Source organism: Carlito syrichta, unplaced genomic scaffold (assembly GCF_000164805.1).
Source record: "Carlito syrichta isolate Samal-C Ts95f unplaced genomic scaffold, Tarsius_syrichta-2.0.1 Scaffold311939, whole genome shotgun sequence".
Classification (NCBI taxonomy): Eukaryota; Metazoa; Chordata; class Mammalia; order Primates; family Tarsiidae; genus Carlito; species Carlito syrichta.
The window spans coordinates 210,695-224,697 of record NW_007256035.1 but is presented as its reverse complement, the minus strand read 5'-3'; the positions used below and the strand labels follow the sequence as shown (position 1 = coordinate 224,697).

The following is a 14,003-nucleotide window of genomic DNA, read 5'->3' as shown; positions in this document are numbered from 1 at the left end:
TCCACCATAATAAGAATTTTTAAGTAATAAATAATAGAGAAGAGAAATAAAACTGGTAAGAATTTTAAAAATTTGAATGGCAAAATTAACTGTTTTAATCTTATGGACATACAAAAAAACCTGTGCCCAAAATTAGAAGAAAAAAAAAAAGATGTATTTTCAAACAATCATGAAACACATAAATTACCAAAACTGATTCAGGAAGAAACAAAACCCAATAGAACTATAACCATTTAAAAAATTGAATCAATACTATAAAATCTATCTGCAAAACAAAATAGAACTAAAGAAAATAAAACCTCACCCAAACTAAGGTGATTTAAAAGTAAATTCTACCAGTGATATAGGAAACAAATAACAGGTGAATTATATAAACTGTTTTAGAGCCAAATCGGTAAAGGGGAGAATGTAGTTTATCTCTTCATTTTAAAAGGCAAAAATAATCTAAATACAAAATTAAAACAGTAACAATTTGAGAAAAAAAATGATACTCCAATCTCAGAGATGATTAACGTCATGTATAAATGTTGGGTAACAATCCTATATAAAATATTAGTCAAGTCAACTGGCAATCTGTTAAAATATAGCAATACAACATCTTGATAAAGTTATGTTCATACAAAGAATGGATGATTTAACACTGGGAAATCTATGTCATTCACCAGATTAACTAATAGATTAAAGGGAAAACAGTCCAACATCATTTCAACTGAATGCAGAAAAGTCATTTGATTACAACCACCACAACAACAAACTCTTAGTATTCAGAAATAAGAAGAGATGCCCTTAATCTGATAAAGGATATATACCAAAAGCTAACCGCAGACATTACACTAATTTGAAACAGCACTGCTAAAGTCAGGAACAAGACAAAATGTTCCCTATCATCACACCTATTTAACACTGTACTGAAGGTCTTTGGTCATTTTGTAGACTATATGTTTGTCTATATAGAATATCCAGAAGAATCTACAAATTATATTGAAGTGATCAAAAAATTAGCAGTATTACCAGATTTAAGATGAATATTCAAATTCAATTCTAGTACTAAAGAAGACCAACAAGCTATTAAACAAGTATTTATAATACAGGTAACAAAAAAAGAATCCAAAAGGATCCCAGGAACAATCTAATGTATAAAGACTATGAATAGTGAATATTGCAAAACTTCATTAACAGACATAAAGAAAATCTGAAATAATAAAGAGAATACGATATTCATGGATGAGATGATTTCATGTTACAGGCATAAATTTCCTCACAATTAATCTCTAAATTCAGCCGGGTTCGGTGGCTCAGCCTGTAATCCCACGCCTTGGGAGGCTGAGGTGAATGGATTGCCTGAGCCCACGGGTTTGAGACCCACCTGGGCAACTTGGCGAGACCTCATCTCTACAATAAATCAAAAAATAAGCCAGGTGTGGTAGCACGCACCTGTAGTTCCAGCTACTTGGAAGGCTGAGGCAGAAGGATCGCCGGAGCCCAGCAGGTCGAGGCTGCAGTGGCCGGGAGCGGCCACTGCACTCCAGTCTGGGCAACAGAGTGAGACTCCAATTTAAAAAAAAAAAAAACCAAAAAAAACCTCTAAATTCAATGCAGGTCTACAACCTAGTGTTTATAAAGGAGTGTTTGCATCTATGTACCTGAATGGCTATAAACCAATAAGCTAATCCTAAAGATGCTATGGAAAAACAAAGGGCCAGGAATAACCAAGACAATTTTAGAGGAACAAAAAGTATTACAGCAAACAGTTCTCCCCCAGAAATTGACTTTTTATAAAGATAAAGTGATTAACTTGGGGTGATTCTGACTGAAATATAAGATCCAAAAGGCAAGCGAAAACTTAATTTGAGAGTCATAAACTTGGAAAAGGTTCTCAGAATTGGGCTAGCTGCCCATGTAACAAATAACGACCCACAGAAAGTCAGATAATCATAATATTTCCAACTGAGAATAAACAGAACATCCTAAAAGCTTCCAGAGATGGAGAAAAAGGCTGTGATAGAAAGATTGGGCATCACAGTGGTATCAGATGTCTAAACAATGTAATGTCTTCAAAATTCTAAGAGAAAAAATCATTTCAAATCTAAAACACTATGTCCAAATTATCAATAAAGTATAAGAGTAGAAATGAAGGCACTTTTCAGACATGGAAGACGAAATATTTACTTCCAATGGAACATTCCTCAGGCAGCTACCACCAAATGAGAAGGACAGACATGTGATCCAGGAAACAGAGAATCCAATACTAGAGAGCAGCACAGTAAATTCCATGAAGAGTCCTAGAATGAAAGCTCTGCTAAAGACCTATAGAACAAACAGTCCAGATTTGAACAGCAGAATGCAAGACTCCCTATGAATATCTCCAAGGGAAAAAAGGAAACTGCTAAATTATTTAATGTATCAGAGAGAAAGAAATTGCTAAATTATGTAACAATTAAGTAACTTAATGTGGTAGAGAGTTTGGGGGTAAACTGGTGACAGTTATACAAAAAAAATTAAGCAAAGCAAAGTGGTCACTTAGTCCAGGAGAGCAAAATGTTGTAGAAAAAATAGAATTAAATTAAATTGAATTAAAATAAATCAAATAGAATCAAATTACACAGCTGGGAATATTTTTACCATCATTAAAGAAAACTGAACAGGAGTTAATAAAAGGTTGTGTGATAATTACATTGGAAGGATAGAGAGGAAGTGTACTGGCTGGGCAAGAGGAATGTAAGAGAACTGTATCCCCATTTTCTGTGGCAGGAAATTAATGGGTGGTATCTGAAACTAAATAATCAAAAGACAGCAGCACAAATATGATAAGAAACATGTAAGTAAATGAAATGACAGAAGAAAGAACCAAAAGATTTGTGTCTTTCTCTAAAGAAAGAGATCTGAAGATGGAAAGAATTGGAGCACAAGAAGTTCGTTTTTTGTTACATATCTTCTTAAAATATATACAGATATCACTTTAACTAAAAAAACACAAAACAAAATCAAACATGTAATAAGGCGGTTCCTTCCTTATAGTTTTTAAAATGGAAGTCCAATATACTGGTGGTACGTCCAAGAAAGCTATTTTGACGTCATGAATAAATGTGCTGGTATCAACATTTAAAACGTTATCCTATTGTCAAGCAAAATAAGATGAATGACTGGGAAGACACCCAGGCTTTCAGAAACAAGTCTGACTGAGGGAAACTCATATAAATAGCAATATTACTCATGGATTCTGGAGTGTGCAGGAATTTAGAAAGGCTGACAGCAGTCTCCAGGAGAGGAGCCTCAGTTTTGAACAAGGGACTCAAAGGCCCCTCTGCTTGGAGGGAAGACTTACAAACACTGTACTGTATCAGAACTTGAATTCAGGCTGTTAGAATAAGTCTTGGGTTTTACAAAAGTGTTGACTGGCACTCCAGGGCTGAAAATTCAACATCCTCTAGCACTGTTTCTCCTCCAGCAACTGCTTAATCTCTAGCATTCTGTTCTGAGTTCAGATGGATATCATCTGCTATTGGTAAGTTTCATATGTTCTTACAGTGCACATGCATAGCCTGATCTTTCTTAGGTACCCCAATATGAATACTTTGGGCCCTCTGGCTGCAAAATACCCTCTTCTCCAAAGCCAGGTCCTGCAGATTCCAGCTGCTGGCAGTTAACCCAACTCTTACCACTTGTAAGCTCTGAAAGACTGCTGCTATAGTCTGCTCTCAGTCTAGCTTTCTGCATCAGAGTCAGGAATTGTCCCAATTTTACATAATTGTGAGGAACACCTTATGAGTTAAAGTGTGTCAGGAATATAGTCTTACATTGCTTGTGGTCTACTGCCTGTAAACAGCTGTCTTAAATACTATGTTCAAGGCCAGGCTTGGTGGCTCAGCCTGTAATCCCAGCACTTTGGGAAGCCAAGATGGGTGGATTGCCTGAGCCTGCAGGTTTGAAGCCAGCCCAGGCAACTTGGCAAGGTCTCATCTCTACAATAAATCAAAAAATTAGCTGGGTGTGGTAGCACATGCCTGTAGTTCCATCTACTTGGAAGACTGAGGTGGAAGGATCGCTGTAACCCACCAGGTCAACGCTGGGGTGGCCGTGAGCGTGCCGCTGCATTCCAGCCTGGGCGATGGAGTGAGACTCCAACTCAAAAAAAAAAAAATATATTGTATTCAGTTTTATAGTTGTTTATGGTGGCAGTGCTAATTTGGTACCAATTACTTCTCCCATCAAGGCCAGAGCAAAGGTCATATAATCCTTTCTGAAGAAGTTATCACCATATGATAAACGTTCAGAAATCAAAATTACTGGTCCAGAATAATGAGACATTTTCATGGCTTTTGGAATGCATTATACTAAACTGTTCTCCAAAAGCTTCTGCCACTTAGATTAATACATATTTGGATCTCTGCTATACATCCAGGAAAACAAAGTTTAAAAACAATAACAAGGAATAAAATTTGGGTTTATAAACTTTTAAATAAAAAAAACTACTGAGAGGGTTAGCGTTAGCAGAAGTTAAGCAAATGGGAACATGAGATGAACACAGAGTACTTTCTGAAAAAAGTGTTCATTTGTTGAACACTGAACTTCAGAATAACTACACAATTAGGAAAGAAAGACAAAATAAATAAAAGTGAAGACAAAACTGCATTTTCTTTTTCTACATGGAATTTATTTTCTTTACCCTTTTGGAAACTTTAAAATATCACAATTACAATAATAGTTACCAGCTAAGAAGGAGTAAACAGGGATCTCATAAAGGATATGCCGCATCCATCTTTTTTTTTTTGAGTTGGAGTCTCACTCCGTCACCCAGACTGGAGTGCAGTGGCCGCTCCCGGGAGCGGCCACCGCAGCCTTGACCTGCTGGGCTCCAGCGATCCTTACGCCTCAGCCTTTCGAGTAGCCGGAATTACAGGGGCGCGCTACCACGCCCGGCTGATTTTTTGATTTATTGTAGAGAAGAGGTCTTGCTGCCCAGGCGGGTCTTGAAACCGCAGGCTCAGGCAATCCACTCACCTCAGCCTCCCAAAGGCGCAGGATTACAGGCTGAGCCACAGAGCCCAGCTTTGCCACATCAATCTTAAGATCATTAATATAAGCAGCTGAAATGCTATGATGATTTTATAGACGAGCTCTATGATGAACAAATATACCCAAATGTCTTTGTGGAAGGAAGTGGAGCACACATAGACAAATGGATGGATGGATGGATGGATGGGTAGATAGTATAAAAGTTGATTTCTAAAATAGATACAGAAGGCAAATAGCAGGGAAATGTCTGTGAGTAAAACAATTTAGGATTCATCTTTATTTACCGTTCCATCTTCCATCAGCTTCAGACAAGAACCAAAATCAGCTAACCGAATATGTCCATTCATATCCATCAATATATTGTCAGGTTTAATGTCTCTGAAAAAATAAATACATTCAATTTTTAGTTGGGAAAAATAAACACAATCAGTTGTTTGTTAAGGTAATCTTTCTGTCTAAAAATCTCACTTTCTTTAAAAGTAATACTCTAAAAACAGCAACTTAATTACTTTATGGGTTCAAATCCTGGCTCTGATTTATATTAAAACTTTCTTAAGCTCATGAAGTTTCAGTATTCTCCCGGAGATAAAAGGTTAAGGTACTGTGGTTTCATTCTGGTTAAATTAATCTTACAAACCTTCCTTTAGATTTATACAGGTTCCAATGTGACTGATGTGACTGTGGTAGGCCAACTTTCTAACCATGAAAAGAGTCATAATTACCTACAAAAAAAATACTATCCTCTTGTCCATGAAACTGGACAGGCAAAAATATACTTTCTAGCCCTGAAGACAACTGAAGATGGATAAATTATCAGGTACTACAAGGTCATGATAACACAAAGAAATTGCTTTATAAAGCTGATTTTGCAGAAGGACTGAAATAAATGCCTAATAGATTATCTATGTTAAGTTTCATATTATTTATTATATTATTTAAAGTCTCATTATTTGTAGATGCTAAGCCAATAGCTTGTAAGATATATCCATCTTTAAACACACATACTGTATCTTCTTAACTCAGGACTATGACAAATGCTGCTCTCTTCCTGGAATGGTATTTCCTTTTTCACTTATTACCACTTATCTTTAGAACTACAACTAAATATCAATCTTAGAGAAGCTGTTTCTAATGCCCCAGAATGGACAAGACCTCTGTTTATTAATCCATATTTGTCCTCTGTGGCCCTCAACAATTTTCAAATTAGCCAACAGTTAAAAACAAAAAAAAAGGCTGGTTCTCACATCAATGACAATGCTAGGTAGTATCATTTACTTTAATCTTTGCCATTGTGATGGTTTAAAAAGAGTATCCCATTCTTACTGAAATTTCTTTGACTATCTGTGAGATTAAATATTTTTAGAGACTTATGAGTCATTTATGTTTCTTCTTCTATGTACTGTCTTCTCATGTTTTTTGTTAATTATTCCACATTTTATGTATTAAAAATGTCAACTGCCATATATAGTGAAAATATTGAGGCATTCCTTTCAATTACAACTTTTGTAACAAATTACTCTTCTATTTCTAAATGTGTATATTATCTCTGTTCTCCTTTATTACTTCTTTATTTTCTTCTTCATTGGTAGGAACAATTTCTAGAATAAAGGGCAAACAAAAATATTTCTATAAAAACTCTGATATAAATAGTTTTATATAAAAGCATGACATGAAGGATGTAATGCCTATAATCTATCAACTGCTAGTCTGCAGTCTGAGACTACAGATCTACTTCCTGGGTGTCCACACATTAATTTTTTTTTTTAAGAATAAGCCACAAAACTATCAGGAAGAATGTAGTAGTTTCCTATTAAATATAACCTCTAACCTCAGAGCACTAGGCAGGTTGACAAAACAATACAAACCCAAGGAAAAGAGAGAAAAAAAAGTTTTGTTTTTTTGTTAATCTTAATGCACTTATAAACACCCTTAAACCTACTCAGGCCTATGTTCTACTCAATTTAGATGGAAAAATGTAGTAAATAAAAAGGAAATAGCAGGCGCTATCATGTTATGAACCTGAGTCTATTATTCCTGTCTTGCATTCAGTTTATTAAAAGGGACTATATAAAGATGCTCTATCAGAGTTTTTAAAAATTCAGATTCTGGAAACCAAGTCCTAGTTTCAGAACTTTCAATAAACTCTCAGTAAATCACTAAAATGCAAAGAACCCAAAATTATCCTAATTACTTCACATTTTCTTCCAAATCAAGAGATAATCTTCTTATATTAAGCTATAAATTAGCAACTGGGAGAAAGACAGGATTTAGGAAACTCAAATTTCAAGACCCCATAAGCTGTTGGGGAAGAATGAGAAATGGGATAAGAACATTACAGTTGATGTTCGATAAGCATTAATTAAACATTTATAGCATGCAATAACACTGAACTAACTGCAAAACTAGGGACTATGAGAGTATTATAGAAGCAGAAAACAGAAACCACTCTCATCTACTCATCTCTAACCCAGAAATCTTCATGGGAACACAAAGGTTTATCTCTACTCCCTCTAGAAACCATAGTAAAATAACAATACAAGGACTAAAAGGTAGAAACCCACAAGTAAATGTGAGAAAAGGCAATAGAAGATGAAAGGCGTCGACACAGTTCTGAAAAACGGAAGACATACAATAACCCATGCAGAGCAAAGGAAACAATTATAACTGTCTACAAAATTGGAAGAAAGTAACTAAATTGACTTGATACATGGTTTGATATCTGAATACTTGAAAACTGACTGTTAGGTATGTGGTATATACATATCAAAAGAAAACATAAGAATACTGACAAACTACTGAAAAGATTAAGAGGTTATTATTAATTATAGAAAAAATAATTAAACAAGAAAAACATTATATTCCTTGGTTCAGCAATAAACAATATTTACAAAGTCTCAATAATGTACACATTAACTACCAAGAAGAGCAGAACAGTGATAAAATTATAGTAAGAAAATGCAGGAAGGAAAAGTGAGATAAGGAATACAAACAGCTAAATCCTCAAACAGCATGGCAGTCAATAAAAGTTCTTACAAACTGTCAAAAATTTATAAATTTGTAAGTCTAAAAATTTCAGCATTAGCCATCAGGACATTAGAACTATTTTAAGTAATTTTTTTAAAAATAGCTTAAAGGAATTAAATGTGGCTACCACTGGGGAGCAGGCACAAAGAGGTGTGGAAGTGGGACTATTTTCAATATGGCCTTTTTTATACTAGTTGAGTGTTCTTTTTGCTATATGCAGTATTGTTTGATTAAAATTAATCAAAAACCAAAATTACATGGGTATGTGAGTCATTTAATCAAAGAATATAAAAATGTTTGACTAAGCTACTATGATCATCTGTAGTCAGCAATATTTTTTAGTCAAAACAGTTAGTGTCATGATCACAGATAAATTCGTGTTATAATAATACATTATAATAATACAATAACTGGCCTCTGTCTATCCAACAAGGAATACGATTATACATGTAATGTAATATGTTGCCTACTGATTCATTCCACTGCTAACTCTCTTCATTCCATGACTAAAAAGGAAGTCTCTCTATTCCTAAAATGGTCATTATTTGGGTAGGTGGAAACTCTCTTAACTTTCTGAATTAATAAGACCTCAGGAAGATGAGCTATTCTCCCGGCTGTATTTCAAAATATTTAGGTTTTATTTTTGTTTAGGAGATGGAATGAGAGAAAGTATAATACTGATATGAAGGAGAATTTAAGGGATTTATACGGTGAACTCAAAAGATGACTTTTCTACCTAGCTAGTGCTGAATATGACTTAAACTGCCAGGTACCAGTAAGGCCTAAAATTTATATAAATCCATGTACTTTATCAGTTCAAACAAAGGAAAACATGTCTCTTCCTCCCTTTTCAACCAATGACTACAACTTGACCTTTTGTGATTTCCTTTTTCCCTCAGGCTTGTCTATCATTTTCATTAAAACCTAATTTCATGGTAGTTCGTTTTTTTTAATGTTTGGAGATAAAGGATACAAAGTATGATTTGAACTGGGCCTAACACATACAAGGACAGTCCTAGTTCTTTTTGTACTCTAAAGTAAAACTGTGAACAGAGGGCAGCGACTCAAATCCTGACAAGTGTTTGCAGGGTAAGGGGTGGGCATCGGGATGCCTCTACTGACCATCATCCATCACCTGATTGAAGAATGCTCTTACTTACTGCATAAGAATGTTCTTACTAGCTAATATAACAAGCACAGATACTCTGTTCAGATTTGGGAAGGGGGTAGTCAAGGTAGGTATAAAGAAATGGAAAAACTCTCAAATGCAACCTGAACAGAAAGGTTACACTTACTTACTTGACAGTACCCTCAAACCCAAAGGTTATTTTCTGTAATCTAGAAAAGCTAGGACCAAAGAAAAGTAAGTAGGTAAATATCTGCCTATTCTGTCTACAAATAAGTTAATTATGGAGCCAAGGTTTTGGCATCTTAAAGTGTTACATAAGAAGAAAATCTATAGACTTCCTAGAAAAAGTTTTACATTCAGTATTTGACAATATCTTTTAAAATAATTAAACTCATAGGTTACAGTTATCTGTCATCTTTTTACCTGCTTCAAGAAAACATAAGTCCTTGTTCTTACAATGCCACTAAAATGTATGAGCAATTCTTAAAAGGAATTTGAGTGCTGAAAAAAAGTTGTCCAAAAAAAATTTGGCTTTCCTTTTTGCTATTTAAGATGACTTCGGACCTTATGATATCTGACACTGATTTTTCTCACAACTATACAACTTTATTCTCTATTTCTTCTCTCAGAGAAGACCAATTATTCTAAGTTTCCTTTCCTGGTTCTTCTTTTCCCAAAAGCCTAATTCCCATCTCCCTAGTGCTGTCCTTTCCCAACATGCAGTTCTCTGCTCTCTTTGTAACTTTAGTGATCTCCTTAGAGGTGCCTGCCTTTTCCTAGATTTCACTCAGGTTAGTTGAGTGTCCTGTCACCCCAATCTCTGATGGATTCAAGAAAAATCCTAATTTCTTTGTATTTTTTCTTTTAGTGGTTGCTCTAGGGATTACATTATACATCCCTTTTTAGTAGTGCACATAGAATTGATTTTGAACCTACTTCACAAAAGATGTTGCAACTGTGTGGATCTATATCTACCCCTAGATCCTTTACGTTACCATTCTTATATCTATATTACATCTATATTCATTGTAAACTCCACACAGCAGTGTTATAATTCCTGCTATAAATAGTCATATTTTATAAAGAAATTAGTAAGAAATAATTTTTAAAATGTATAGTTTAGTATGTATCTAGACATTTACAATTTTCAGTGCTTTGGATTCCTTTCTGCAAATGCATATTTCTATGTAATAACGTTTTCCTGCAGCCTGAAGAACTTCCTTTAGCATCTCTTGTAGAGCAGGTCTTCTGGCAATAAATTCTTTTGTTTTTCTCTTACTTAAAATGCCTTTATTTCACTTTTAATCTTGAAGGCTATTTTCACTGGCTATAGAATTCTTGGTTGACAGTCTCTCTTTAACTTCTACATTTTCTGATAAGAATTCACCTCTTAATGAAATTGTAGTGCCTCTAGATGTAATGTGTCATTTTATCCCAAATTTGCTGTCTTTGGATTTCAATAGTTTTATTATAATGATTCTTCACATGGTCTTTTTCATATCCACCTTCCTTGGAGCTTATTGAGCATCTCAAATACTAAAATTACATATTCCATCAAATTTGGAAAATGTGGGGCCATTCTTTTTGTTTTGTTTTGCTTGCCATTCTTTCTTTGGCTATATTTTCTAGTCCATTCTCTCTCTCCTCCCCTTCTTGAACTCAAAGTACATGTACATAAAGTCTTTTGATGTCTCTAACAGTTCCTTGAACTACTATTATTTTAATCTTTTCCTCTCTGTTCTTCACCTTCAATAATTTCTATTTATTTATCTCCAAGCCTTTATCATCTCCATTAGGCTGTTAAGTGTTTCCAATGAAAATTTTCATTGCAGATTTTTTATTTTTCATTTCTAGAATTTCCATTTGATTTTTTAAATTGTTTATAGATCTCTGCTGAGATTTCCTATCTTTTCATTTATTGTGAGCGGATTTTATTTTGCTTCATCAAGAATAGTTATAATAGTCACTTAAAATTCTAATCTGTTAGCTTCTACATCTGGGTCATTTCAGGGATGGACTCAGTTGATATTATTTTCTCTTGAAAATGAGGCCGGGCTCGGTGGCTCAGCCTGTAATCCCAGCGCTTTGGGAGGCCAAGGTGGGTGGATTGCCTGAGCCCGTGAGATCGAGACCCGCCCAGGCAACTTGGTGAGACCTCATCTCTACAATAAATCAAAAAATTAGTCGGGCGTGGTAGCACGTGCCCAAAGTTCCAGCTACTTGGAAGGCTGAGGAGGAAGGATCGCAGGAACCCAGCAGGTCGAGGTTGTGGTGGCCGGGAGCAGCCACTGCACTCCAGTCTGGGTGACAGAGTGAAACTCCAAGTCGAAAAAAAAAAAAAAAGAAAATGAGTTACAGTTTCCTTTTTCTTTGTATATTGGATAATTTTGAATTGCATGCTAAGTATAATTAATGGTAAATTGTTGGCACTTTGGATACTTTTATTTTTCTCCAGTTAGTAATTTTTCTTTTATTTTATCAGCTGACTTACCACACTCTCATTCGGGTCAAACAGAGCTGCGGGTTGACAGATTTTGGATCCCCTAACAAACACAGTTTCCCAAGATTCAGCTTTCACAGGCTATAAAGATAAGAGTTTTCTACTTATGCACATGTCGCAATGGACACCATGTTGTCTTCACCCAGTCCCAGGTTGAAAGCTGCAAAAATGAAACCTCATTTCACATTTCTAACCTTCTCTGCGTATGCATTTCAAATAGGGTTCTACCTGCTTCTGTTCACTCTCTAGTACCTTTAGATGATGATTTTTTTGTTACGCCTAGATTTTTAGTTGTTTCTGTAAGGGCCTTCAGAAGGATTTCACTCAGTCACTACCCCTCCTTATACATTTAAACTACTATAAACTGAGTTTTCTAAAAGCTGCAGTCAGCTCTAGTCCAATTAAGGCACCTTGGACTTCTAAGTTTCATGGATGTGGCAAACTATATTTTTCTAAAATTACCTCAATAATACCTCTCATTCCACATTCTCGCCACTCCACCATCATCAAGAGGACTGTCCCTTCTGCTTGAAACTGGACAGGCTTTTGTGACTACCTCAACCAACAGAGTATGGTAGAAGTGAGGCTCTATGTTTTCCAAGACTATGTCATATAAATGCCATGCAATTCTACTTTGTTCTCTTGAAACACTAGCTCTTGGAACATATGTATTGTGTTGTTAAGAAACTCAAGCAGCTCACCTGGGAAGAACAAATACCCCAGGCCTACAGCTCTGGCTGAACTCCCAGTTCATGGGCTAGTTACGTTAGTAAGTCATTTGATAGTGGATCTTCTAAACCCAGGTGAGGCACTACAACTCTTATTGCACAGTGAACACACAATTAGTCCCTGCCTAGTCTTGCCCAAATTGCAGACTCAAGAGCAAAAAAGTGACTGTTGCTGGACTTGGTGGCTCAGCCTGTAATCCCGTGCTTTGGGAGGCTGAGGTGAGTGGACTGCCTGAGCCCGCGGGTTCGAGACCCACCTGGGCAACTTGGCGAGACCTCATCTCTACAACAAATCAAAAATCAGCTGGGTGTGGTAGCACATGCCTGTAATTCTGGCTACTCAGAAGGCTGAGGTGGAAGGATCGCCGGAGTCCAGCAGGTCAAGGCTGCAGTGGCCGCTACTGGCCACTGCATTCCAGTCTGGGTGACAGACTGAGACTCCAACTCAAAAAAAAAAAAAAAAAAGTGACAGTCATTTATATCAGAATGTATGATGAACAGAGATGTGCTACCTTCTCCTGGAATGAAGAGCTTTGCCCTGGATGTCAGCAGACAGCTTCCAACTGTCAGCTCCTTTAGAGTTACAGTCGCATTTTTTTTTACAAAAAGGCCTGCCTTTTTTCATAAGCACTGAATGACTGACATGGAAATATGAAGACCATGCCATATCGACCAAACAAGCAACAAATCGGATGACTACTCTCCAGAACACCAAGTGGAGCTAATGCTTTGGCCTCAGTGCAATCTAGCTTCTCCCTCCCCCAAAACCTGCTTTCTCCAACTCCTTCCTATAGGTGTTAATCCCTAAAAATAAATACCCTGCATGACATATTTGGTCTCAGTGCCCACTTCTGGAGAATACAACATGTTACGCAGCAATTATAAGTGGAAAAATAGGTCAACAAATTTCATTTTCTGATATAAGAAGCAAAAAAAATCTGGCATTCAGAACCACTCTGAGTCAGTGATATCTTGTAAATAATGTGGCAGCCAGATAACCAGATACCAAATATTGTCAATAAAGGAAGTGAAAAGAAAATTCAGGCATAACATCAGTTCCAACCTTGACAAATCAATGAAAATTGAGGACGTAAAAATGTTTATAAGAGATAAAATCTCCACATTATCACTGTAAAACCATTATTCAAGTTTCTTCCTAGCTTGAATATGAATCACACTATTATTCAGTAATAATTTATCATAATTAAAGTTTCGAAAATCAGTTACTTCCCTTGTTCCTAAGCGAAAGAAAGATGTGGCTTAAAAGGAACAGCATTATTTTAAAATTATAAACCAAAATTAATATTTATAATGATACATAATAATTATATATAATAGTTAAGAATTTAAAAAACATTCCCAAACAATGATTATGTTGAAAGGGCAATATTCTATAGGTGGTTTTTACTTTTTAACTTTACTAGAACATCAGTACCAAAAGCATGATTATTACAAATATTATTCCCATAATAGTAAAATGTGAATGTAACAACATTAGTTAACCTACAAAGCAGCAGTTTTCAACTCTGGCCACTAAAATCAACTAGAGAGGTTATTTAATTACATGTCCCTGGACTCCAATCCAGAAACCATGAATCAGAATACT

At 35.7% G+C, this 14,003-nt stretch overlaps 1 protein-coding gene across 6 annotated transcripts in view; it reads right to left on the bottom strand.

The window, feature by feature from the left end:
- The window catches only part of CDC42BPA (CDC42 binding protein kinase alpha), a 338,092-nt gene that overhangs the window by 173,939 nt on the left and 150,150 nt on the right, over positions 1 to 14,003 (bottom strand). For all 6 annotated transcript variants that reach the window (XM_021718207.1, XM_008069336.2, XM_008069337.2 and 3 more), the window contains exon 6: positions 5,301 to 5,394. In XM_021718207.1, the coding sequence (XP_021573882.1) occupies positions 5,301 to 5,394 (94 nt within the window). The remainder of the gene's footprint in view (positions 1 to 5,300; positions 5,395 to 14,003) is intronic.